This window comes from Bombina bombina, chromosome 1, assembly GCF_027579735.1.
Source record: "Bombina bombina isolate aBomBom1 chromosome 1, aBomBom1.pri, whole genome shotgun sequence".
Classification (NCBI taxonomy): Eukaryota; Metazoa; Chordata; class Amphibia; order Anura; family Bombinatoridae; genus Bombina; species Bombina bombina.
Genome location: NC_069499.1, coordinates 200,628,340 through 200,655,774, shown reverse-complemented (window position 1 = coordinate 200,655,774; position 27,435 = coordinate 200,628,340). Strand labels below are relative to the sequence as shown.

At 40.8% G+C, this 27,435-nt stretch overlaps 1 protein-coding gene across 1 annotated transcript in view; it reads left to right on the top strand.

Annotated features, from left to right (window-relative positions):
* Positions 1–25,180, top strand: part of LOC128645074 (cytosolic phospholipase A2 delta-like) — a 183,387-nt gene extending 158,207 nt beyond the window's left edge. The window contains exons 17-20 of the mRNA XM_053697830.1: positions 17,795–17,989; positions 20,010–20,176; positions 20,921–21,107; positions 24,633–25,180. Of these exons, the coding sequence (XP_053553805.1) occupies positions 17,795–17,989; positions 20,010–20,176; positions 20,921–21,107; positions 24,633–24,904 (821 nt within the window). The 3' untranslated portion in view covers positions 24,905–25,180. The remainder of the gene's footprint in view (positions 1–17,794; positions 17,990–20,009; positions 20,177–20,920; positions 21,108–24,632) is intronic.
* The last annotated feature ends 2,255 nt before the right edge of the window (positions 25,181–27,435 follow it).

Sequence of the window (27,435 nt, the reverse complement as noted above, 5' to 3'; positions counted from 1 at the left end):
TTGTAGATGGCCAGCCCCAGCTGCTGCAGCTTATTGGAAAATCTCCTGGTATCCTTGTAGGCCAATATGGCCTTGGTGGTTACCCCAGTTTAAAACCTCTACACAAAGTATATATTTGAAAAAACATAATTTATGCTTACCTGATAAATTTATTTCTCTTGTAGTGTATCCAGTCCACGGATCATCCATTACTTGTGGGATATTCTCCTTCCCAACAGGAAGTTGCAAGAGGATCACCCACCGCAGAGCTGCTATATAGCTCCTCCCCTCACTGCCATATCCAGTCATTCGACCGAAAAAAGAAATTTAGACCTGCCTTAAAAGGACAGGGCGGGCCGTGGACTGGATACACTACAAGAGAAATAAATTTATCAGGTAAGCATAAATTATGTTTTCTCTTGTTAAGTGTATCTAGTCCACGGATCATCCATTACTTGTGGGATACCAAAGCTAAAGTACACGGATGATGGGAGGGACAAGGCAGGAACTTAAACGGAAGGAACCACTGCCTGTAGAACCTTTCTCCCAAAAACAGCCTCCGAAGAAGCAAAAGTGTCAAATTTGTAAAATTTTGAAAAGGTGTGAAGCGAAGACCAAGTCGCAGCCTTGCAAATCTGTTCAACAGAGGCCTCATTTTTAAAGGCCCAGGTGGAAGCCACAGCTCTAGTAGAATGAGCTGTAATCCTTTCAGGGGGCTGCTGTCCAGCAGACTCATAGGCTAAGCATATTATGCTCCGAAGCCAAAAGGAGAGAGAGGTTGTCGAAGCTTTTTGACCTCTCCTCTGTCCAGAGTAAACGACAAACAGGGCAGATGTTTGACGAAAATCTTTAGTAGCCTGTAAGTAAAACTTCAAGGCACGGACTACGTCCAGATTATGCAAAAGACGTTCCTTCTTTGAAGAAGGATTACGACACAATGATGGAACAACAATCTCTTGATTGATATTCCTGTTAGAAACCACCTTAGGTAAAAACCCAGGTTTGGTACGCAGAACTACCTTGTCTGAATGAAAAATCAGATAAGGAGAATCACAATGTAAGGCAGATAACTCAGACTCTTCGAGCCGTGGAAATAGCCATCAAAAACAGAACTTTCCAAGATAAAAGTTTAATATCAATGGAATGAAGGGGTTCAAACGGAACTCCCTGAAGAACTTTAAGAACCAAGTTTAAGCTCCATGGGGGAGCAACAGTTTTAAACACAGGCTTAATCCTAACCAAAGCCTGACAAAATGCCTGGACGTCTGGAACTTCTGCCAGACGCTTGTGCAAAAGAATAGACAGAGCAGAGATCTGTCCTTTTAAAGAACTAGCTGATAAGTCTTTGTCCAAACCCTCTTGGAGAAAGGACAATATCCTAGGAATCCTAACCTTACTCCATGAGTAACTCTTGGATTCACACCAATAAAGATATTTACGCCATATCTTATGGTAGATTTTCCTGGTGACAGGCTTCCGAGCCTGTATTAAGGTATCAATGACTGACTTGGAGAAGCCACACCTTGATAGAATCAAGCGTTCAATCTCCATGCAGTCAGTCTCAGAGAAATTAGATTTGGATGATTGAAAGGACCTTGTATTAGAAGGTCCTGCCTCAGAGGCAGAGTCCATGGTGGAAGAGATGACATGTCCACTAGGTCTGCATACCAGGTCCTGCGTGGCCACGCAGGCACTATCAGAATCACAGATGCTCTCTCCTGTTTGATTTTGGCAATCAGTCGAGGGAGCAGAGGAAACGGTGGAAACACATAGGCCAGGTTGAAGAACCAAGTTGCTGCTAGAGCATCTATCAGCGTTGCTCCCGGGTCCCTGGACCTGGATCTGTAACAAGGAAGCTTGGCGTTCTGGCGAAACGCCATGAGATCCAGTTCTGGTTTGCCCCAACGATGGACCAGTTGAGCAAACACCTCCGGATGGAGTTCCCACTCCCCCGGATGAAAAGTCTGACGACTTAGAAAATCCGCCTCCCAGTTCTCTACGCCTGGGATGTGGATTGCTGACAGGTGGCAAGAGTGAGACTCTGCCCAGCGAATTATCTTTGAGACTTCTAACATCGCTAGGGAACTCCTGGTTCCCCCTTGATGGTTGATGTAAGCCACAGTCGTGATGTTGTCCGACTGAAATCTGATGAACCTCAGTGTTGCTAACTGAGGCCAAGCTAGAAGAGCATTGAATATTGCTTTTAACTCCAGAATATTTATTGGGAGGAGTTTCTCCTCCTGAGTCCACGATCCCTGAGCCTTCAGGGAGTTCCAGACTGCGCCCCAACCTAGAAGGCTGGCATCTGTTGTTACAATCGTCCAATCTGGCCTGCGAAAGGTCATACCCTTGGACAGATGGACCCGAGAAAGCCACCAGAGAAGAGAATCTCTGGTCTCTTGATCCAGATTTAGTAGAGGGGACAAATCTGAGTAATCCCCATTCCACTGACTTAGCATGCATAATTGCAGCGGTCTGAGATGCAGGCGCGCAAATGGCACTATGTCCATTGCCGCTACCATTAAGCAGATTACTTCCATGCACTGAGCCACTGACGGGCGTGGAATGGAATGAAGGACACGGCAAGCATTTAGAAGTTTTGATAACCTTGACTCCGTCAGGTAAATTTTCATCTCTACAGAATCTATAAGAGTCCCTAGGAAGGAGGCTCTTGTGAGTGGTGATAGAGAACTCTTTTCCACGTTCACTTTCCACCCATGCGACCTCAGAAATGCCAGAACTATCTCTGTATGAGACTTGGCAATTTGAAAGCTTGACGCCTGTATCAGGATGTCGTCTAGATACGGAGCCACCGCTATGCCTCGCGGTCTTAAAACCGCCAGAAGTGAGCCCAGAACCTTTGTAAAAATTCTCGGGGCAGTGGCCAACCCGAAGGGAAGAGCTACAAATTGGTAATGCCTGTCTAGAAAGGCAAACCTTAGGAACTGATGATGATCTTTGTGAATCGGTATGTGAAGGTAGGCATCCTTTAAGTCCACTGTGGTCATGTACTGACCCTCTTGGATCATGGGTAGGATGGTCCGAATAGTTTCCATTTTGAATGATGGAACTCTGAGGAATTTGTTTAAGATCTTTAGATCCAAGATTGGTCTGAAGGTTCCCTCTTTCTTGGGAACCACAAACAGATTTGAATAAAATCCCTGTCCTTGTTCCGTCCGCGGAACTGGATGGATCACTCCCATTACTAGGAGGTCTTGCACACAGCTTAGGAATGCCTCTTTCTTTATCTGGTTTGCTGATAACCTTGAAAGATGAAATCTCCCTTGTGGAGGAGAAGCTTTGAAGTCCAGAAGATATCCCTGAGATATGATCTCCAACGCCCAGGGATCCTGAACATCTCTTGCCCACGCCTGGGCGAAGAGAGAAAGTCTGCCCCCCACTAGATCCGTTTCCGGATAGGGGGCCGTTCATTCATGCTGTGGCCTGCTTGCCCTTGTTCCAGGACTGGTTAGGTTTCCAGGCCTGTCTGGAATGAGCAACAGTTCCCTCTTGTTTTGAAGCGGAGGAAGTTGATGCTGCTCCTGCCTTGAAATTTCGAAAGGCACGAAAATTAGACTGTTTGGCCTTTGATTTGGCCCTGTCCTGAGGAAGGGTATGACCCTTGCCTCCAGTAATGTCAGCAATAATTTCCTTCAAGCCAGGCCCGAATAAGGTCTGCCCCTTGAATGGAATGTTGAGTAATTTAGACTTTGAAGTCACGTCAGCTGACCAGGATTTAAGCCATAGCGCCCTACGCGCCTGGATGGCGAATCCGGAATTCTTAGCCGTTAGTTTAGTCAAATGAACAATGGCATCAGAAACAAATGAGTTAGCTAGCTTAAGCGTTCTAAGCTTGTCAATAATTTAATTCAATGGAGCTGTGTGGATGGCCTCTTCCAGGGCCTCAAACCAGAATGCCGCCGCCGCAGTGACAGGCGCAATGCATGCAAGGGGCTGTAAAATAAAACCTTGTTGAATAAACATTTTCTTAAGGTAACCCTCCAATTTTTTATCCATTGGATCTGAAAAAGCACAACTGTCCTCAACCGGGATAGTGGTACGCTTTGCTAAAGTAGAAACTGCTCCCTCCACCTTAGGGACCGTCTGCCATAAGCCCCGTGTAGTGGCGTCTATTGGAAACATTTTTCTAAATATAGGAGGTGGGGAAAAGGGCACACCGGGTCTATCCCACTGCTTGCTAATAATTTATGTAAGCCTTTTAGGTATAGGAAAATGTCAGTACACACCGGCACCGCATAGTATCTATCCAGCCTACACAATTTCTCTGGAATTGCAACTGTGTTACAGTCATTCAGAGCAGCTTATACCTCCCCAAGCAATACACGGAGGTTCTCAAGCTTAAATTTAAAATTAGAAATCTCTGAATCAGGTTTCCCCGAGTCAGAGATGTCATCCACAGACTGAAGCTCTCCGTCCTCATGTTCTGCATACTGTGACGCAGTGTCAGACATGGCTCTCACAGCATTTGCGCGCTCTGTATCTCTCCTAACCCCAGAGCTATTGCGCTTGCCTCTTAATTCAGGCAATCTAGATAATACCTCTGACAGGGTATTATTCATGATTGCAGCCATGTCCTGCAAGGTAATCGCTATGGGCGTCCCTGATGTAATTGGCGCCATATTAGCGTGCGTCCCCTGAGCGGGAGGCGAAGGGTCTGACACGTGGGGAGAGTTATTCGGCATAACTTCCCCCTCGACAGAACCCTCTGGTGATAATTCTTTTATAGATAAAGACTGATCTGTACTGTTTAAGGTGAAATCAATACATTTAGTACACATTCTCCTATGGGGCTCCACCATGGCTTTCAAACATAATGAACAAGTAGGTTCCTCTGTGTCAGACATGTTTAAACAGACTAGCAATGAGACTAGCAAGCTTGGAAAACACTTTAAAACAAGTTTACAAGCAATATAAAAAAACGTTACTGCGCCTTTAAGAAACACAAATTTTCCCAAATTTTGAAATAACAGTGAAAAAATGCAGTTACACTAACGAAATTTTTACAGTGTATGTAATAAGTTAGCAGAGCATTGTACCCACTTGCAAATGGATGATTAACCCCTTAATACCAAAAACGGAATAACAAATGACAAAAACGTTTTTTAAACAGTCACAACAACTGCCACAGCTCTACTGTGGCTTTTTACCTCCCTCAATACGACTTTTGAAGCCTTTTGAGCCCTTCAGAGAAGTCCTGGATCATGCAGGAAGAAGCTGGATGTCTGTGTCTGTAATTTTTGCTGTGCAAAAAAACGCCAAAATAGGCCCCTCCCACTCATATTACAACAGTGGGAAGCCTCAGGGAACTGTTTCTAGGCAAAATTCAAGCCAGCCATGTGGAAAAAACTAGGCCCCAATAAGTTTTATCACCAAACATATGTAAAAAACCATTAAACATGCCAGCAAACATTTTAAAATACACTTTTATAAGAGTATGTATCTCTATTAATAAGCCTGATACCAGTCGCTATCACTGCATTTAAGGCTTTACTTACATTACTTCGGTATCAGCAGCATTTTCTAGCAAATTCCATCCCTAGAAAAATATTTTAACTGCACATACCTTATTACAGGAAAACCTGCACGCTATTCCCCCTCTGAAGTTACCTCACTCCTCAGAACATGTGAGAACAGCAAAGGATCTTAGTTACTTCTGCTAAGATCATAGAAAACGCAGGCAGATTCTTCTTCTAAATACTGCCTGAGATAAACAGTACACTCCAGTACCATTTAAAAATAACAAACTTTTGATTGAAGAAATAAACTAAGTATAAAACACCACAGTCCTCTTACGACCTCCATCTTCGTTGAGAGTTGCAAGAGAATGACTGGATATGGCAGTGAGGGGAGGATCTATATAGCAGCTCTGCTGTGGGTAATCCTCTTGCAACTTCCTGTTGGGAAGGAGAATATCCCACAAGTAATGGATGATCCGTGGACTGGATACACTTAACAAGAGAAAACTAAACATCCCAGTGTATTTAACTAGAGGCATTCTGACATTTTTAATATAACCCTTTTATCGTCAAGAAAGAAAATAAAACAGGTATAAAAAAACAAAGAAAATGTATTAAAAGAAATTTAATCCCCCCCACAATTTCTTAAAACACATTTTAACACTTGGATTGACATAGGTGCTGACTGGCTGTCACATTGATTGTACACTTTTACCGCACTGTTGCATGGTAACATAAACCAAGGCGCCACATAGTGTAGTGGATCAATATAAGAAAATCTGAAGAGTAATAAAAAACAACACTCATAAACAAACAGCACTTCAAGAAGCTTAATAGGCAGGCTAAGAGCTCACAGCTGCCCAGCTCAACCTCTGGTAATTACACCACGTCTTGATATTCTAACTTCGCTAGACCAGATTCACAGTATACATTTATAATCACACATGCAAGCACCCAGCAACAGCATGAAACACACACTGACTGTGTCGCTCATGTAATGAAGGCACCTTACTGATAGGCGATCACTGAGACACTGTGTCTTTGCGATTGCGTGCCTGGGGTGACCTCCATTGCTAAGCCATGCAGAAAAAGGACAGTCCATCCCAGCCTTGGGAGCTGGCACCAATGACGTACCCTGTACATCTTCATTAAAGAGTTAAAGACCATGGGGTACTTAACAACATATTTTTTTTACAATTTGGATTAAATTGTGTGTTCATATTACCAATTTTTTTTACTTTAAATTGAATTTGCTTAACATACATTTGTAAATGATTTCCAAAGATTTCTCAGTGTATGTTTGTGTTTGACAGCAAAAGTTCAGCGCACAGGCAGTAAATTATGATTGCACGTATGCACTTGATGCACATTAGTATTGGCATAACGTAATTTAATTCTAGGCATGCATAAACTAAGAAAATATTTCCGTCTTGCTAGAAAGAAGTCATTCAGTCCCATAGAACAAACTAAAAGACTGCTAATCCTAGGTACCAGAATTCCTGAGTGATATTAGGCTTTTTTCAAAGTCATTCAAAGCCGTTAGAAGCACCACTATTTCAATTTGTTAAACCATTCATATTTGAAATGACAGCAAAGTCAAGTTAATAAATACATGAAAAAACAAACTATAAACAACAAGGTTATAACAGGCTGGTAATAATAAGGGTTTTCACAAATCAAAGCAAAAGTAAAACCTTCTTGATAAATGATAATGAATGTCTAATGTATCTGAATGCAAACTTTTCACTTAGGGACATGAAACACAAATTTTTTCTTTCATGATTCAGATAGAAACTACAATTTTAAACAACTTTTCAGTTTACTTCTTTATCTAATTTGCATTGTTCTTTTGGTATCCTTGTTGAATGTTGAATAGCATACCCAGGTAGATTCAGGAGCTGGGAGCTAGTTATTAATTGGTGTTTGCACATATATGTTGTCATTGGCTTACCAGTGTGTTCAGCTAGCTCCCAGCTGTGCATTACTGCTCCTTCAATAAAAGATACCAAGAGAATGAGGCAAAATCAATAATAGAAGTAAATTGTAAAGTTTAAAATGGCATATTCTATCTGAATCATGAAAGATTTTTTTTATCTTTTTTTGTATCCCTTTAACAACTGATATGATTTAATGTCATATGCACAATTAATAATCTCATATACTTTTGAGTAATTTTACAATTTACTTTTTTAAAAATGCACTTAACTGCAATCATAAATGCACATAAAGATGATCTTATTTTCTCACGGTAGCAATTAGTGCTCCGAAAATTAACCAGAGATCAGGAGCCCCATTACATAGCCAATAGAATTTCAGAAGCTCTCCTATTGGCTGATTTGAATTTGAAGAATCAAATCAGCCAATAAGAATTCAAGGGACGCCATTTTTCATCGCGTACCTTGAATTCACTATCCAGTGTACAGCAGCGATCATACGAAAAGGATCTTCCACGCTCCATGGCTCCGCGGTCGCTGGTCTTCAGTTCCAGGGTACGCTGGTCTTCAGTTCCAGGGTACGCTGTTCTTCAGTTCCAGGGTCGCCGGTCTTCAGCTCCAGGGTCCCGGTCTTCAGCTCCGCTCTCCGCTCCGGATTGTTCCTGGAAGAAGAAAGAAGAGGTCGCTGCTTAAAAGAAGACTTCACTGCATGGGACAGGACCTTCTCCGCCGAATTTCAGGAATGGTGAGTACCAACCTGGGGGTTAGACTTAGGTTTTTTTTAAATTTATTTTTGTTATTTTTTTTATTTAGATTAGGGTGGGCATTTTGTAAAATAGCTAAATGCACTTTTAAGGTCAATGCCCAAACAAATGCACTTTTCAGGGCAATGGGTAGTTTAGGATTTTTAGTGTTAGGTTTTTTTTTTTTATTGATAAATAATATTCTCAATTACAAAGATAACGTAGTGAGTGTTTTTGGAGCACACAGGCTCCTACAGGATATATAAACAGAAAATTGAAACAATTTCAACATTTCAGGTTGGAATGTATTCATAAAATGGAGAGTGAGCATGATATAGCTCTTATCATAAGAGGTAGGTTAGTTGGGATGGGGAAGGGGTTGGAGAGAAGAGGAAGGGTGATAGTAGCGTTAGAGGTAGAAGGGAAGTTCTTATTCAGAAGATAGACATCAGAGGTCATCTAATGCGTATTTACTCTAGTAGTCGGGGACCAAGTAGTGGTGTAGCAGGATTGCCAATCTGCCCACACTAGTTCAAACAGGTCCGAATTATTTAGGGAGTAAAAGATAGGTTTCTCCATATTATAGATATATGCCATATAGCTTAGGATGCATGACCATTTTGGGGGTGTCTTGGTTTTCCATGCCTTGGCTATAGTCGCTTTAGTAGCTGTTAACAAATAAATTGCCAGGCATGCTTGGTGTTTAGGTAGTTTAAGAATGCCTATGTGTAAAAGGGCATTGGAAGGAGTTGTGGGAAGTGCTATACTTAGTCCCGCTAGCGTACGGAAACAAGTATTCCATAAGGGTCTCAACTTGGGACATTCCCACCATATGTGTAAAGAATCTCCTTTTTTACCACAGTTATGCCAACATAAAGGAGATGCAGAGTCAAACATTTTGTTTAGTCTGGCAGGAGTGAGGTACCAATGTGTTAAGAGTTTGTAATAAGTTTCGAAGAGTGTAACACAGTGTAGTGTTTTTTTGGTGAGGGAGATTACATGTTGCCATGCCTGTGGGGGTATGGTCACGTTCAGAAACGATTCCCATTTGAGTAAGTGAGGGAGCTTGTTTTCAGAGTCTAAGTTTCCTATTAAGGTGTAGTGTATTGATAGAGGCCTATGTAATTTGCTGCCTTGCTGCCAAGTCATTTCCCAGAGTGTTCGTGGTCGGTGTAATTCAGGTTGGAAGCCCCAGCTAAGAAGAAAGCTCTTTAGTCTTGTATATTCGAATGTCATGTGTCTGGGTAAGTTGAAGCCAGCCTTTATTTCTGAGAGTGTCATGAAGCGCGGGGCTGGTGAAGTGACCCAAAAATCAGCTACTGTCTGTATTCCTACTCGTGTCCAGCCTTGAGGGTGAGAGTCAGGTAGACCTCGGAGGAGACCCGTCATGGAAGTGATGGGTGAGGGATGCGGGGCAATATGTGGATAATGTCTCAGCTTATCCCACATGACGAGGCATTCTCGTATTATGGTGTTACTAATGTCTGTGGTCCGTCGTATGTGGGTAGGGATCCAAATCAAGTCAGGTAGAAATATGTGGTTTGGGAGTGAGGCTTGTTCTATAGTTTTCCATTTACTAGGAGAGTCCTTCGCACCCCATTGCGAAATGTGAGTGAGCATGGCTCCTTCATAATACCTTGTTATCGAAGGGGAGGCTATGCCTCCTCTACTAAGGGGACTTTGGAGAATTTTATGCGCCACTCTAGGGGGTTTATGCTGCCATATATATTTTGTGAATTCGCTCTGAAATTGATGAAGGAGAGACCCCGGAATACGGAAAGGAAGGCATCTAAATAGATAAGTAATTTTGGGTAGGAATGACATCTTGAGGGCCGTTAGTCTGCCTATCCATGATATGTGAGTGTAATCCCACTTGTCTTTCAGAGTACGAAGTTCGGCTAAAAGGGGCAAATAATTGTCTTTGATCATCTGAGGGATATTGTTCGATATCTTGACCCCTAAGTGTGAGATGAAGTTATTGGCGCAATGTACTCTATATTGGGTCATTAGGGTGTCTACTGTGTCTTGGGGGAAGCCCCAGGTGAAAATTTCTGTTTTATCTAAATTTAATTTGTAAAGGGACATGTAACCAAAGGAGTCTAAGATTTCCTTCAGCCTCGGGAATGAAGTTAGAGGATCTGAAGAGAATATTGTTATGTCGTCGGCAAAGAGCGCTATTTTATGGACAGTGCCATGCAGACGTACACCATCTATTTTCTTATCTTGTCTGATTTGTTCCGCTAATGGTTCCATTGCAAGGGCGAAAAGAAGAGGTGAAAGTGGACACCCTTGTCTGGTGCCATTGGAGATTGAAAAGGGGGGCGAGACAAAGTTTAGTCCTCTGACTACTGCCGAGGGGGTAGAGTAAAGAGCCTGTATCGCCTTGATAATTTGATCTGGGAAACCAAAGGTTTTAAGGACTTCCCATAGGTAAGACCATCGAACGCGATCAAAAGCCTTCTCTGCATCTAGCGAGATTACAGAGAATGGCCTATTAAGTCTGGTGGATTCAGTGCAGATGTTTAGCAGACGCCTAGTGTTGTCAGGTCCTTCGCGATGGGGAATAAATCCTACCTGGTCTAAATTTATAAGTTGCGGGAGCAATTTAGAAATGCGATTAGCAAATAATTTGGCATAAATTTTAACATCTAAATTAATCAGGGAAATTGGCCTATAACTGGAACAAAGAGATGGATCTTTTTGTGGTTTAGGGATAGTTATCACCGTGGCTTCCAAGAATTCCTTACTGAGACTTCCCTGTTCTCTAGCGTGATTAAAGAATCTTAGAAGTAGTGGGGTTAGCTCATTTGTGTATGCCTTGTAAAAAGCTGCGGAGTAGCCATCTGGGCCTGGGGCTTTGAAAGGTTTTAAGCGTGTTATTACGTGTTTAATTTCCCTAGGGGTGAAGGGGGACGAGAGTGTTTCTTGGTCATCAGGTGACAATGAGGGGAGATTTAGGCTGCTAAGAAAGGAGCAAATATTATCGGCAGGGGTTAGTTTGTATCCTGTATTTTTTTCTAAATTATATAGATTTGAATAGAATTTTTCAAAACATGCGCCAATGTTTGAAGGTTTACGGTAGGTCTGGTTCCCAGATTGGATCTGGTGAATTCTTGAGGTGCTTGCTCTGTTTTTAAGCTTATTAGCTAGTAGTGTGTCTGCTTTGTTACTCTTGTGGTAGGTAATCTGTTTCAATTTGAATAAATTAGCTTGGGTACGTTTTAGTTCTAGCTGGTTGATATGATTTTTGATCTTTACAATTTGAGCTATGGTACTGTCTGAGGGTGTGTGTCTGTTGAGGAGTTCTAGTCGGCGTAGTTCAATATGAGATTTAGAAAGGGGTAGGCCAGATAGTTTTTTAAGGTGTGCTTGTCTCTTGAGTATAAGACCTCTAAACGTGGCCTTTGCCGCACCCCAGAGTGTGTCATCTCTAACCTGATTATTATCATTGGTTTGGCAGTAAAATATGATATCTTTTCTAAGAGTTTCTTTAAATGCAGCATCCTGTAAGATATCATGTGGGAGGCGCCAGGAGGGCCTCACATTATGTCGTTCTGTTGAGCGGAAAGTTACTGAAACTAGGTCATGGTCAGACCATGGGCACAGGGAGATGTGAGAGTGTTTGACTTGATCAAGAGTTTCTGCTGAGCAAAAGACATAATCAAGTCTGGAGTACGCTTTATGAGGATGTGAGAAGTGAGTGTAGTCTCTGTCTCTAGTGTGATCGCCATATATCATAGTAGCAAAAATGGGTAATAATTTGTCTGAACTTGTGGGAAAGCTGAGCAGAAGGGGTAGCGTGTTTTGTACGGGTGGTTTTTTTCCTATCTAACATCGGGTCCCAAGTCATGTTGAAGTCCCCCGCTAGTAAGACTCTGCCTATTTTTATCCGGTCAACTGTTTGTAGAATCCGTTTGAGGTATCTGGGTTGGTGTGAGTTAGGGAGATAAATAGAAACTAGAGTGTGGTCAGTATGGTCCAGTTTACATGTTAGAATAAGAAATCTAGATTGCGGATCTTTTAGAACTTGGATTGGTTCATAAGCTATTCTTTTGTGAATTAAGATTGCTGTGCCTCTGGCTTTCTTTGGAAAAGAAGTGTATTCAAGAACAGTATAGTCTTTAGATATTGTGCAAGGAGGGTTGTCTAGCGACCAATGTGTCTCCTGAAGGAAGGCCACATCGGGGTTATGGAATTTGAGCGATCTAGCCAAAAGGCTACGTTTGTGTGGAGAGTTTAGGCCTCTTACATTATGGGTTAGAATTTTAAGGGGGGGCATAGAGATCTATAAGAGGTAGACCAGGTCTGTTAATAGGAGTTAGTTTAGATAGGGTGAATGAGGGGGGGGGAACAGAATACAGGTAAAGGGAGAGAGAGTTAGCGAAAATAGTTCGCTGTGATGGAGCCCTAGCGTGGGCTACCTGTGGGGGGGGGGAGAAGCAATCAGAAACAGGGGTCAGTAGGGTGAACCCTGCTCCGCAGTAAACACTATAATCTAAATTACAACTACAAGTGTGCAATTCTTAAATTGATAAACCAACATTGAAATAATGTTCAAACATACAGTATGATTGTACAGATTAATTGTAAACTTTTAAACTTTAACTTAACCTCAGTAATGGGCTGTTGGAGACAGGTCAGACTTCTAGGTTTAATGGAGTCCAGGTAGGTTCCAACAGAGTCCACCAGACACGTTTTTACGGTGGATTAGTTTTAGGTTTCTTAGCTCTTTGTTTAATGGACCATTCGGGAGCCGAAGCTGCAATGCTGGAGGTTGTTCCGGATGTAGGCCCCAGGTGGTCAGCAGGGCCATGCCCTGTGGTATGGTAGTTATTGTGTGGGTTTAGTTGTTTCTGGTAACCACAAGGTTTGTGGGATGCCCCCATCTGTACTTAATGTTAGCTTTCCTAAGGGTTAAGGTAATTTGTTGAAAAGATTTACGGTACTGGAGTGTATGAGTCGAGAGGTCAGGTAGGAGTTGAATTTCCTTAAATTTCTCTGGCATAGATGGTCTTTTAAAAGCTGCTTGCATGAGCTTATCTTTGTATATGTAACTGTGAAAGCAAACAATTACATCTCTCGGTTTGTTGGCAGGGGTGGATCGTGATCTTAGGGCTCTGTGGGCTCTTTCCATTGTATCAATTAACCCCTCTGGGGTGCCCACGAGTACTGCATACAATTCCCTCAGGAATGGTTGAAGTTCAGCATTCTCTACGGTTTCTGGGATGCCTCTAAACCGAATATTATTCCTGCGTGACCTGTCCTCTATATCTGCCATTTTAAATTCCAGTTGAGTCATCTGGTCTGCCAGGGTTTCAGAATAGGTGAGCAGATTAGTGTGGTCTACCACCAAATCATCTTGTTTTCGCTCGAGGACTTCAACTCTCTCACCTATCTCTGAGATTTCTTTTTTCAGTTCCGCAGATGAGCGCTGAATTTCCTGTGTAATAGAGCGTGTCTGATTAGCCAGCATATGTTGTAGGCTTGCCTTTGTAATATAATGATGTGATGGTGCTTCTGAGTGCACACTCGAGTGGGATTCAGCATCCAACGACTCAGGGTCGCTGAGTTCCTCATTGGGGACAAGATTAGGTTCCTTTCCAGATTGAGTGAAGTGATCGTAAACAGTTTTTTTAGTATTAGTGGGGGTTTTCCCCAGTCGCCTGGAGCCGTGAGGCATGGTGAAGAGGTTATTAGGTATTTCTGTAAAGCAAAAATTAGGACCAAACTTTTTCCCTTCTTTTTTTTTTTTTTTTTTCCCTTCCCTTATGTAAAAATATAAAACACTCCTAGACTGACTCTAAAGACCCAAAGTACCTTATAGCAAAGTTTACCATATATACTACATATATTCAGACTGCGGAGCAGGGACTCTCAACATCTTCTATGTTTATGGCATTCCGTTAAAATATCACATAGCAGACAGTAATTGTGCCTTTCAACATTAGAATACAAGCTACAATGAATAAGTCCCCAGCACCTCAGGGAGAAACAGGATACGACTTTGCAGAAGGGGAAAAGGACAGGGGAAGTGACCAGTTCAGACTAGCTGGACCGGAAAGGGAGAGGTGCCAGGGTAAGCCTGCTACTAGTGTAAGTCGCGAGAGTACTGGATGTGTGTTAACAGGTTACCCTACTAGTGAGATATTGAGAGTAGAAGTGTAATGCAACAAGTGGACCGAGAATATAGATGGTTGTATTAGTTTTCAGACTCTTATATTTCTCTTAAGTCACGTGTGTGAGGGATGAGGGCAAATTACGTACTGCAGTAACAAAGTGACCAGCCTAGACTAGCTAGGCCGGAAAGGGAGAGTCTTGAGAGACCAACACTGAGGTGGGCAGTAGTTTAATTTACTGGGGTGACTATTACCATGGAATGAACCTGCAGGAAAGAAAAGTCGTTAGGCAAACAGTAAAATAACACAACACTCTTCTTTGAGCCGGGGCCCAAAGACACATAAGCTGGCGCAGCAGCAATAAGCTAGTAAGATAATGTGGCCCACTGGTGCAAAAAAAAAAAAAAAAAAAAAAAAGGAGAGTCAAAATGTGCAACACAGGGACAAAGACATATGAAGTAATACTGCAATATTTGTTAACAGTCCAGGGCCGCTATATTGGCTATATGTGGGGGTATGTCCCGCAGGCAATAGGGGTCAGCTGGAAAGGGAGAGGAGAGGCTGGTAAAACAGCGGTGAATGCAAAACTCAGTCTAGATCCTGGTTTACTTCCAGGGCAAGCCTTGGGATTATTTTAGTATGGAATCTTCTTATCCTGGGCAGATAGAAAGTTCTGGTGTGTTTTCCCAATGTAAGGGGGCTATGCTTAGACAGGGATGCACTTTCTCTGTTAGCCCCTATTGAAGGAATAAGTACAAGTGACAGGCCTGTATGTATTAAATGGGCCTGTAGTTGGGATGTGCCCAGGTAAAAGGATATTCCCAATCTGATGGCCTAACAGTAAAAGTGTCCAGGAATGTATCCAGCTGAGTATAGTATGTGTTCACAACAGTAAGGCTTATATCGACAGTTTAGTTCAGCTCAGTCCCAGTGCCTTAATTTATAAATATGGCAAGTAATTCACGGGTGTCTGTGTGCTTGTGGTGCTCTTACCCAGTCCCTGGATCACAGGCTATTCCGCTGACAGGGGCCTCAGAAGATCTAGAGATCCAGCCCTCCAAGTGGTGAAATTTCACTGCAGATGAGCCGCGGCGTGCTGTAGCTGAGGAGGGTGTTTACCGGTTCCTCCCGGCAGGTCAATCCGTCTAATTCAAGTAGTCGCTGGATCGGGGCAGAGCCCCGACCCCCCGGGCAGTAGTCGCAAGGCCCGACACAGAGTTATGGGACCAGAGAGGCCAGGTGTCCAGAGCTGAGTCCTGGCGGCGTCGGCAGTTATGCGGTAAGCAGGAACAAGGGGGCAGGTCTGAGGTTGTCGTCCGGGTCCAACACCGCTGCACTATGTATAGCTCTCCACGTTAAGTGTAGAGTGCTGCAGCTCAGAGTATGGGGGATTCAAGATGGCAGTAATTCGCGCCAAAACAGTCTCCAAGCGCGGTAATGGACTTAGAGGTAGGTATGGGTCTCTTTCTACCAGCCCATATAGCCCCCAGCTGTGATGTCACCCAGGGTGTCCCCGGGGTTAGGGCAGATCTCACAAAGTCCAGTGGTCTGGTTACCTGCCGCTCAGTTGCAGACAGCGGTTCTAGGCCTCGGCTCTCCTCTTTATTTGCCGAGTGTCCCCAGGCAGGATACAGAACAGCTGAAGAGCTTGTCCGGTGGCTTTCAAGCTGCCTCTGGAGCGGAGCCCCGACCCTCCAGAAGGCAAGTAGGTGCAGCTGTGTATTAGATGTATCTCAGATCGTTCCCAGCACACAGCTATAAGTGCCGTTAGAGTTGGCACAGGTCTTGCACAGCAATTTTCTGGTCTGTGAACCGTCTGATATTTCAGCTGAAGTATCACCTGGAGCTATATAGAGTTTATAACTGCAAAACTTTTGTGTTAAATGGGTATTTGTAGGTCAATATTCTCTTGAAGCTCAGGAGCTCAGGCAGAACGCAGCTTCCCTCTAGTGTTAGGTTTTTTATTTTGGGGGGTTTGGTGGGTGGGGGGTTTAACTGTTAGGGGGGACATTGTATATTTTAATGTAAAAGAGCTGTTTATCTTGGAGCAATGCCCTGCAGAAAGCCCTTTTAAGGGCTACTGGTAGTTTATTATTAGATTAGGGGGTGTTTTCATTTTGGGGGGTCTTTTTTATTTTCATAGGGATTAGGTATAATTTTTTAAAATGTGATCATTTTGTTTTTTATTTTCTGTAATCTTAGATTTTTTTATTTTCTATAATTGTAGCTTAAAGGGACAGTCTACACCAGAATTTTAATTTTGACTAGACTGTCCCTTTAATTTATACTTATTATTTTTTTTAAAGTAGTATTAGGTTTTTTTATTTTAATAGTAACTTTAGTATTTTGTAATTTAGGTAATTTTGGGTTCATTTAGGGGGTGTTAGGTTAGGGAGTATTAGGTTAGGGGGTGTTAGGTTAGGGGGCTAAGTAATTTAATTATTTATTTGCGTTGTGGGCTTTGGTGGTTTAGGAGTTAAAACTTTAATAGGTTTATTGCGTTGTGGGCTTTGGCGGTTCAGGGGTTAATACTTTAGTAGGTTTATTGCGTTGTGGGCTTTGGCGTTTTAGGGGTTAATACTTTAATAGGTAGTTTGCGTTGTACGCTTTGGTGGTTTATGGGGTTCATACTTTAATAGGTAGTTTGCGTTGTGGGTTAATGGTGGATTAGATGTTAATAGTTTTAATAGGTAGTTTGCAATGTTGGGGTTGGCAGATTTAGGGGTTAATACTTTAATTACTACTTGCGGTGTGGGTTAGATGGGGGATATAGGGGTTAATAGTTTAATTAGGCATATTGCGTTGTGGGAGGTTGTCGGTTCAGAGGTTAATACTTTTATTAGTTTCGATGTGTGTTTGATGGCGGATATAGGGGTTTTACGTGTCAGGCTTATTTTTGGGAGGCATGTTAGACTTTTATGGGAGATTTTATATATTTTTTACTTTTCTTAGGCACCGGCAGTTTCTAAAGTCACTAGCGACTCCAGAAATTTGTATTTAGACTCATTTCTGGACATCGCTAGTTTATCCGACTTACGGCACTTTATGAGTGTGAGGTAAAATTACGGGCGGCGCGGGTTTCAGCTTGCGCCCCAGATCTCTTGTTAATTTTCTAAAAGTGCCCCAAATGCTCTCAAAAAAGAGGGCGCCCAACTTGTAATCTAGCCCTAAGTTGGCTGTGTTGTTGGGGCTATGCTGGGCAGTCCCAGGAAGCTAAGCCATTTGTCCTGAAGCTTTGATGGGACAGCAAGCAGCCCTCCAAGCCCATGAGAATCCCACAAGATCTAGGAAGGTTGGGAGTTATGCCGTATTGAATTGTTTTGCAACACCAATGCACTTGAGATATTTATGATAAACAGGTTACCTTTGAGTTTTCTAATGGATTGGAATGTCTTCAAATTTGAAAACCTTTTAAAAAGACTCACAAGGCACTTCACATGGGAATACTGATGAAATTGAATTTGGTTAACAGTCTGGTACTCCTCAGTTGGCTCTAATGCAGTCTAATAAAATAACGGTTTTCCTCCCTATGTATTTTATTGCAGATAAAGATGAAATAAGGGCAAGAAGAGAAGCGGCTCACATGAAAACACGTCTATACACACCACCTGGCACATTTACTAGGGTCCTAAAAGGCTTGTTAACCAGCAGGCCTATAGATGGAGAGCAGCAGAACTTCCTGAGAGGGCTTCACTTACACAAGGATTATCACCAAAATGAAACATTCTGTACATGGAAAGGTAGTCTAGATTTATTACAAGCAGTAGGTTAATGTTAGATGCATAAATTAAAAATGATGTCTTTTATTCCGATCACGAGTGCCTATCACAATGGCTTTTGCTAACCATGCTGTTAAGGCAGATACTTCATAAAGGGAATTAGGGAAATAGGGCTTATCTGCTCGGTTAGAAACCAATAAGTCTGAAAAGCTACAAGGAGAAATAATACAGAATCATACTGGGAGACAACATGTTTTTGTTTTGTTTTTAGAAAATATTTATGTCAAACTATTAATTAGTTTCTATTAGGAAGTAAGTGGGAATTTATATAAAGCCAATTAATTTAATTGGATCTGTTTGGATTTTGAAAACCTTTTGATACAGTACTACCCACAAACTAAGGATCTAGCTATTAATGCAAATATAGGTACACGGTAAAATAAAAAGTTGGAGAATATAAAACAAAGATGGTAGTAAATCAGTCATATGTCTATATTAAACTTAAGTAGTATGTAATTTAGGGATAAGTATTTTAACCAAATATTTTCAGTACTTTTACCAGTGACCTAGGTGAGGGTTAAAGTTTCCTATCTCCAGTCTTGAGCAACAACAGGACAAATTTTGCAGTACAATTTTTACACTTAGTTAAAAAGGAGAGGTTAGATAAACATAGATTACCTTATCTGTGATGTACTGAAAATTTAAAAAATCAAGCTTGCTTTGGATCCTGAAGACTAAAAATTGGGTATTGTACTACTTGCTAAAATACCACTGTAGAATGGAAAGGTGAGGTTTTTAATATCCCACCAATCCAAATGGGCTAAACCTAATATTATGTTAGTATGAAAAGATGAATGCACAATCACTCTAAAGGCAAAGAAAGAGATGTATTGGGAAATATAAAAAATAGATTTTGGTACAATGTTTGAGACTGAACAACTCTAAAGGCAAAGAAAGAGATGTACTGGGAAGTATAAAAAATAGATTTTGGTACAATGTTTGAGACTGAACAACAATCATTCTCAGAAAGTTGGTTTATGGCACATGGGCATTTCTGTATAGTGACTTATTTTCATGATTTCTTTAAAACATTAAAAGGACAATGGGGCATATTTATCAAAGTGCCAGCGGACATGATACAATGTAGCCTATTATGTCCGCTGCACATCGATAAATTCCAACAGCATACACTGTTGGCATTTATCATTGCACAAGCAGTTCACCAGAACTGCTTGTGCCTTACCGCCCCCTGCAGATTCACGGCCAATCGGCCGCTAGCAGGGGTTTCAATCAACCCAATCTATTTGATTGGGTTGATTTCTGTCTGCCGGAAATCAAGGGGCATCAAGCTCCATTCAGAGCTTGATAATTCGGCCCCAATGTCTTTAACACAGGTACTAGGTTACTGCTAAAACACTTTTTAAGAGGTTCATATTGAGATAAGTTTAAATGTAGAGACTGTTAAAGGGACATGAAACACCAAAAAATTATTTCATGATTCAGATAGAGAATACATTTTTCAACAACTTTCTAATTTACTTCTATTATCTAATTTATTTCATCATCTTGGTATCATTTGTTGAAGAAGCAGCAATGCACTACTGGTTTCTAACTGAACACATGGGTGAGCCAATGACAATCTGTATATACAGTATATGCAGCCACCAATCAGCAGCTAGAACCTAGGCTCTTTGCTGCTCCTGAGCTTTCCTAGATAAACCTTTCAGCAATGGATTACAAGAGAAGAAAGCAAATGAATTAATAGAAGTAAATTGAAAATGTATTAAAAATTGTATTCTCTATCTGAATCATGAAAGAAACATTTTGGGTTTCATGTCCCTTTAAGTAGATATTTTTGAAAACATAATACTGCAGTGCTGTAGGTTAGTGACAACTCAAGAGTCCCAAAACAGCCTCATAATAAGAAAACTACATTTAAATTTGCATCCTCAAAGGGGATATATATGGTCATTTCTGCAGATGATCGTTGAATTAAAGGAGTATAAATCTCCAATAATAATTTCCCATTGTTATTTTTCAGACACTCATTTGGACATCTTCCCTAACAAACTTACTCCTTTGGCTGATAATCTATGCCTTGTGGATGCTGGATATTTTATTAATGCCAGTTTCCCTCCACTGCTGAAGCCTGAAAGGAAGGTGGACATCATCCTCTCCTTTGATTATACTTTGGACACTCCTCTTATGGTTAGTTGGTTTTATGACATGAATGCTGTTTTATATGAAACATTGGGTACAACAAAAAAAGGTGTAGGTCTAGTCTTGCATGAATATAAACAGATCTGTGATTTTAAACATGACGGGTTATCCTTTATTGTGGACCCTTTTGGGAACTAATCTCACAGAACATCTAGATAACAATTAAAGGGACATTAAACACTAAATAAATGCTATGTAGAATGATGCATTCAAAGAAAAGATTAGTCTGAGAATAACAGATGTAGATGTCATTTTTTAAGTTTCATTAGCTGTTTTAGGGCTCCATTTATTAAGCAGCGGATGCTGCTTCAGAGCCCCATTGTTTCAGGAAGTTAAGGAGCAGAGGTCTTAAGACAGCTGCTCCTTAACTTCTTCGCCACCTTTTAGGTGGCGGACTGAAATCATCCCGATCCGATCTGGATGATTGACGGCCCCTGCTAGCGGCCGATTAGCCGCCAGTTAGCAGGGGGCAGCATTGCACAAGCATTTCACCAGAAATGCTTGCGCAATGATAAATGAACTTCCATTTCTAACAGGAACTGAAAAGTTTACAATTTTAGAATAGAACTACAGAAAAAGGGACAAATAATGAAATTATATTGCAGTTTTTTTTTCTATATACGATTTATCATTTAAATTGCCACCTCAAAGTGTTTGATGTCCCTTTAAGACAAATATTGATGGGATCATTGTTTGTAGCATATATATATATATAATGTTTATTTCTTGCAGGCATTGGAACAGACTTGTTCATATTGTACAGCTCAAGGCATTGGATTTCCCAACATATCACTTAGTGAAGAAGATAAGAAGCAACACAAAGAGTGCTACAGTTTTAATGACCATGACAACCCCAATGCACCTATAGTGCTTCACTTCCCCCTTGTGAATGACACATTCACGAAATATAAGGAACCTGGTATGTTTACTCATTGACTGCAATCTTATGCCACTTATTGCTACAGTACAGTTTGGATCTTTTTCTTAATGTACATCTGTGTTTTGTCCTTTAGAATAATACATTGGGGCATATGTATCAAGCTCCAGATGGAGCATGATGCCCCGTGTTTCTGGCGAGCCTCCAGGCTCGCCAGAAACTGCAGTTATGAAGCAGCGGTCACAAAGACCGCTGCTCCATAACCTGTCCGCTTGCTCTGAGCAGGCGGATAGTCATCGCCGGAAATCAACCCGATCGAGTACGATCGGGTTGATTGACACCCCCTGCTGGCGGCCCACTGGCCGGGAGTCTGCAGGGGGCGGCGGTGCACCAGCAGCTCTTGTGAGCTGCTGGTGCAATGCTGAATACGGCGAGCGTATTGCTCGCCGTATTCAGCGATGTCTGTCGGACCTGATCCGCACTGTCGGATCAGGTCCGACAGACATTGATAACTAGGGGCCAGTGTATGTGTGTGTGTATTTATATATCTCCATAGATTAGAGCTTATTTTCTAGAGAAAAGTCTTGAAATCCAATGTCAAATATTTACAACCTAAGAAAATTTAATTCAGACCCATTACATATATTACCACTAAAACATGGAAAATTAAGTAAAAGTCAATGCTTTGCAAGTGTGACAATGTTATTTAAAAAATAAATAGGGAAATTCCATTCTACTATCCCTAATAACTATGTGTTAAACACCTGCAAATGAGTTAAACACATAGGTAACATCCCACTTGGGAGCTGACAGTCATTAAAGGAGTTCATCACACATAGTTATCTATTGGTAGTAATTCAAAAAGGACATGTTCTTGGAGATTAGAGCATGTGGATTTTGTATTATAATGCCCCTTTAACTCACAAACACAACATACAGACTGCATAAAATAGGCAGCTAAACAATAGTGTGTCAAGACAGCTCTTGGGAATAGTTATGTATGTTACAGGGCAAGAACAAGGTAACACACAGGGGCCAATTTATCAATGTCTGTCCGACAGCATACGCTGTCAGCATTAAACATTGCACAAGCAGTTCACCAGAAATGCTTGTGCAATGCCGCCCCTTGCAGATTCGCGGCCAATCGGCCAGTAGCAGGGGGTGTCAATCAGCCCGATCATATAGGAGCGGGTGGATTGCAGACCGCAGCATCAGAGGCAGTGGACCAGTTATGGAGAAGCGGTCTTAAGATTGCTTCATAACTGCTGTTTCCGAAACAGGGGCATCAAGCTCCATTTGATGCTTGATAATTCAGCCTCACAGAGTCTATAGTAAAACTAGACAAAAGGGTCCTGAAGTTTAGAATGTCTTTCTTCATAGTTAGCAATTAAAGATATTCCATTTACATAACTTTTTTATAATCCATTTAATACAAAAATCTGTTTTTGCATGTGATCATGTAAGTAAATTCAGAACATGGCAATACAAAGCAATGTAAAGAGTTACAGTTAAAGGGACAGTCTAGTCAAAATTAAACTTTCATGATTCAGATAGGGCATGCAATTTTAAACAACTTTCCAATTTACTTCTATTATCTAATTTGCTCAATTCTTTAGATATCCTTTGTTGAAGAAATAGCAATGCACATGTGTGAGCCAATCACACAAAGCCTCTATGTGCAGCAACCAATCAGCAGCTACTGAGCATATCTAGATATGCTTTTCAGCAAGTGATATCAAGAGAATTAAGCAAATTAGATAATAGAAGTAAATTAGAAAGTTGTTTAAAATGACATGCTCTTTCTAAATCACAAAAGAAAAAAACTGGGTTTCATGTCCCTTTAAATGCAAAAGTTTAGGCACCCCTGACAATTTCCATGATTTTCATTTATATAATTGGGTGTTTGTATCAGCAATTTCATTTTGATCTATCAAATAACTGAAGGACACAGTAATATTTCAGTAGTGAAATGAGGTTTATTGGATTAACAGAAAATGTGCAATATGCATCAAAATGAAATTAGACAGGTGCATAAATTTGGGCACCCTTGTCATTTTGTTGATTTGAATAACTGTAACTACCTAGCACTGATTAATTGGAACACACAATTGGTTTGGTGAGTCCATTAAGCTTTGAACTTCATAGACAGGTGCATCCAATCATGAGAAAAGGTATTTAAGGTGGCAAATTGCAAGTTGTTGTTTTCTTTGATTCTCCTCTGAAGAGTGGCAACATGGGGGCCTCAAAACAACTCTCAAATGACCTGAAAACAAAGATTGTTCAACATTATTGTTTAGGGGAAGGCTACAAAAAGCTATTACAGAGATTTAAACTGTCAGTGTCCACTGTGAGAAACATAGTGAGGAAATGGAAGACCACAGGCACAGTTCTTGTTAAGGCCAGAAGTGGCAGGCCAAGTAAAATATCGGAGAGGCAAAGGCAAATGATGGTGAGAATGGTCAAAAGCAGCCCACAGACCACCTCCAAAGACCTAAAACATCATCTTGCTGCAGATGGTGTCACTGTGCATCATTCAGCGCACTTTGCACAAGGAGAAGCTGTATGGGAGAGATGCGGAAGAAGTATTTTCTGCACACACGACACAAACAGAGTCACTTGAGGTATGCAAATACACATTTGGACAAGCCAGCTTCATTTTGGAAGAAGGTGCTGTGGACTGATGAAACAAAGATTGAGTTATTTGGTCATAACAAGGGGCATTATGCATGGCGGCAAAAGAACACAGCGCTCCAAGACAAACACTTTCTACCCACAGTAAAATTTGGTGGATGTTGGCCAGTGCCGGTACTGGGAATCTTGTTAAAGTTGAGGGTCGCATGGATTCCACTCAATATCAGCAGATACTTGAGAATAATGTAAAGGAATCAGTCCAGTCACAAAGTTGAAGTTACGCCAGGGCTGGATATTTCAACAAGACAACGACCCAAAACACTGCTCAAAATCTACTCTGGCATTTATGCAGAGGAACAAGTACAATGTTCTGGAATGGCCATCCCAGTCCCCAGACCTGAATATCATTGAAAATCTGTGGGGCGATTTGAATCGGGCTGTCCATGCTCGGCAACCATCAAACCTAACTGAACTGGAAATGTTTTGCAAGGAGGAATGGTCCAAAATACCTTCATCCAGAATCCAGACACTCATTACAGGCTATAGGAAGCGTATAGAGGCTGTTATTTCTGCTAAAGGAGGCTCTACTAAATATTGATGCAATATTTCTGTTGGGGTGCCCAAATTTATGCACCTGTCTGATATCGTTTTGATGCATATTGCACATTTTCTGTTAATCCAATAAACCTCATTTCACTACTGAAATATTACTGTGTCCTTCAGTTATTGGATAGATCAAAATGAAATTGCTGATCCAAACACCCAATTATTTATAAATGAAAATCATGGAAATTGTTAGGGGTGTCTAAACTTTTGCATACAACTGTATATTATCCATAAACACAGGTTCTAGCACTGAACTTAAAGGGTAAAACACACTTTATGAAATATACAAGATCATACTTACATTGTATTTTCTGTCTTATTTTGATTCAGGGGTGCTGAGATCTCCAGAAGAAATGTCTGAAGGAAAAGCAAATGTCAGCGGTCTTTGGTCACCATATTATCTGACAAACTTCACCTACAGCGAAGAAGACTTTGACAGACTGATGAAACTGACCCAGTATAATGTTAATAATAACAAACACATGATCTATGAAGCTCTGCGTACAGCAATAGAAAGGAGGAAAGCCAGAAATCTCTTAAGTGAAATGTATCAACTTCGCAGTAACCCAGTAACCACGGTCAATCAGGCTCATCAAATGTAGTCATAATTTGAAAGCTTTTAGGCATCATAGAAAAATAAATATTTAATTTAGGCTTTATTTAAAAATGACATTTTTACATACCTGGAAATCTCAGGACTTGACCTGGAGTCTCAAGGATTCAAATGAACTATCATAGCTGGCTATGTACCTGGTTTGTTTTGTAGATTGTCTTACTCTATCAAGGATAATTTAATATTAAGGCTTTTAGTCTGAAATATGTTGCAGTGTTCTCCACAGAAATTTTTGCCAGCAGGGTGGCATTATAAACTAACCAGATGGGAGCAGTATAATAATTTAATATTATAACATTTTCTGCTATCCAAAGAACAAATTCATTGCATAATTTAACATAAATTTATTTAATGATAATTTGAGCTATAAGCATTGCAAAATTTAAATATTAGCAAATATGGTGCACATGCTAAAACGTTCCTGTAGAGAACACTGATGTTGGAAAGTTCCCACCAATAATTTCTGTAATTTTGAAGTAGACAAAGTAAGTGCAACAAAATCAGTTGTGAAAATTTTCTTTTGAGTGTCCTTTTGGGATCATTCTATAACATGTCCTTCCTTCAACATATTACAGATATTGGTGTAAACTTGTTAAATGGTGATCTGACATGATTCGCTATAGCTTATCATGTCTGCTCGGCATATGCTGTCGGCATTTATCATTGCACAAGCATTTCTAGTGAAATGCTTGTGCAATGCCGCCCCTGCTCACTGGCGGCCAATCGGCCGCTAACAGGGACTGTCAATCATCCCGATCGGATCGGGATGATTTCAATCCGCCACCTAAAAGGTGGCGGACAGGTTAAAAAGCAGCATTTGAAATGGAGCCCATTGTGCTGACAGCAAAACTATATTTTTTAAAAATTAAAATTACTTTCACATTTTTTCATCATTATTATGTTATTGTATCAACATTTCATGTAAAATAGAATTCAATTGTCAATGTTTTCAATATTTAATAACAAAAAATAGGACCATCAGCACCAAATGTTTTCAGTCTTTCTAGGACAACAGCAATTGCCCAATTCAAATCCATCAGCATTTTCCTGAGAAAACAACATATGCAAGTTTGGGTGGTTTCAAACTTTTTTTTTTTTTTTTGAACCATTACAAACCTTTGAAAGAAACAACAGCTGGATTAATAATGATATAATTATCATGTATATCAGGGATAGCCACAACTGGAAGACCTCTGAACTATTTTTTATAGCCCCAGGAAAAAAGCAAAAATAAAAAAGTGGACATTGTTAGGAAACATATTATTTTTTTATGTTTTTCATAGCCAATTAATGTATGTGCTATTTTTATTGTACAATGTAAACAAATAAATCTAACATGCAATGTAATTTATAATTGCAATGGTAAAATTGTACCAAGATTGAAAGTGTACTTGATTTTCTGTAGTAAAAGGAGTCTTGCAGCCATGGTAACTGGACTGGACTGGGCTTTCATTGGCTGTGTCTCAAGTGCACTTACAGATCTCATCCTATTCTCTAAGCATGTGTTAACTCACCAAATGTATACTGGTGAGTTTGTCTTAGAATACACAATGAGTTTATTGCACTGATAGGAAAAAACAAGTATGTAAAGTGAAAAATAAAGCCTGTCACAATCTCAAAACTGCCCTACAATTTGCATTACATATAAAATAAATGCTCATTATCCCCAAACTTATGTGGGAAGAATAAAACTTTAATGATGTGAAAACTCATGTAAAAAGTGTTATATGAGTGACTGGCATGGTCTACAATTTCCAAACCTCTTCCCACTAATCAATCTTCTAATGGTTTGGAATAGATTCTCACAACGTTTGATCATACAAAAAACATAATTTATGCTTACCTGATAAATTTATTTCTCTTGTGGTGTATCCAGTCCACGGATCATCCATTACTTGTGGGATATTCTCCTTCCCAACAGGAAGTTGCAAGAGGATCACCCACAGCAGAGCTGCTATATAGCTCCTCTCCTAACTGCCATATCCAGTCATTCGACCGAAACTAGCCGAGAAAGGAGAAATCATAGGGTGCAGTGGTGACTGTAGTTTAAAATTTAGACCTGCCTTAAAAGGACAGGGCGGGCCGTGGACTGGATACACCACAAGAGAAATAAATTTATCAGGTAAGAATAAATTATGTTTTCTCTTGTTAGGTGTATCCAGTCCACGGATCAGCCATTACTTGTGGGATACCAATACCAAAGCTAAAGTACACGGATGAAGGGAGGGACAAGGCAGGTACTAAAACAGAAGGGACCACTGCCTGTAGAACCTTTCTCCCAAAAATAGCCTCTGAAGAAGCAAAAGTATCAAATTTGTAAAATTTTGAAAAGGTATGAAGCGAAGACCAAGTCGCCGCTTTACAAATCTGTTCAACAGAAGCCTCATTTTTAAAGGCCCAGGTGGAAGCCACAGCTCTAGTAGAATGAGCTGTAATCCTTTCAGGGGGCTGCTGTCCAGCAGTCTCATAGGCTAAGCATATTACACTCCGAAGCCAAAAAGAAAGAGAGGTTGCCGAAGC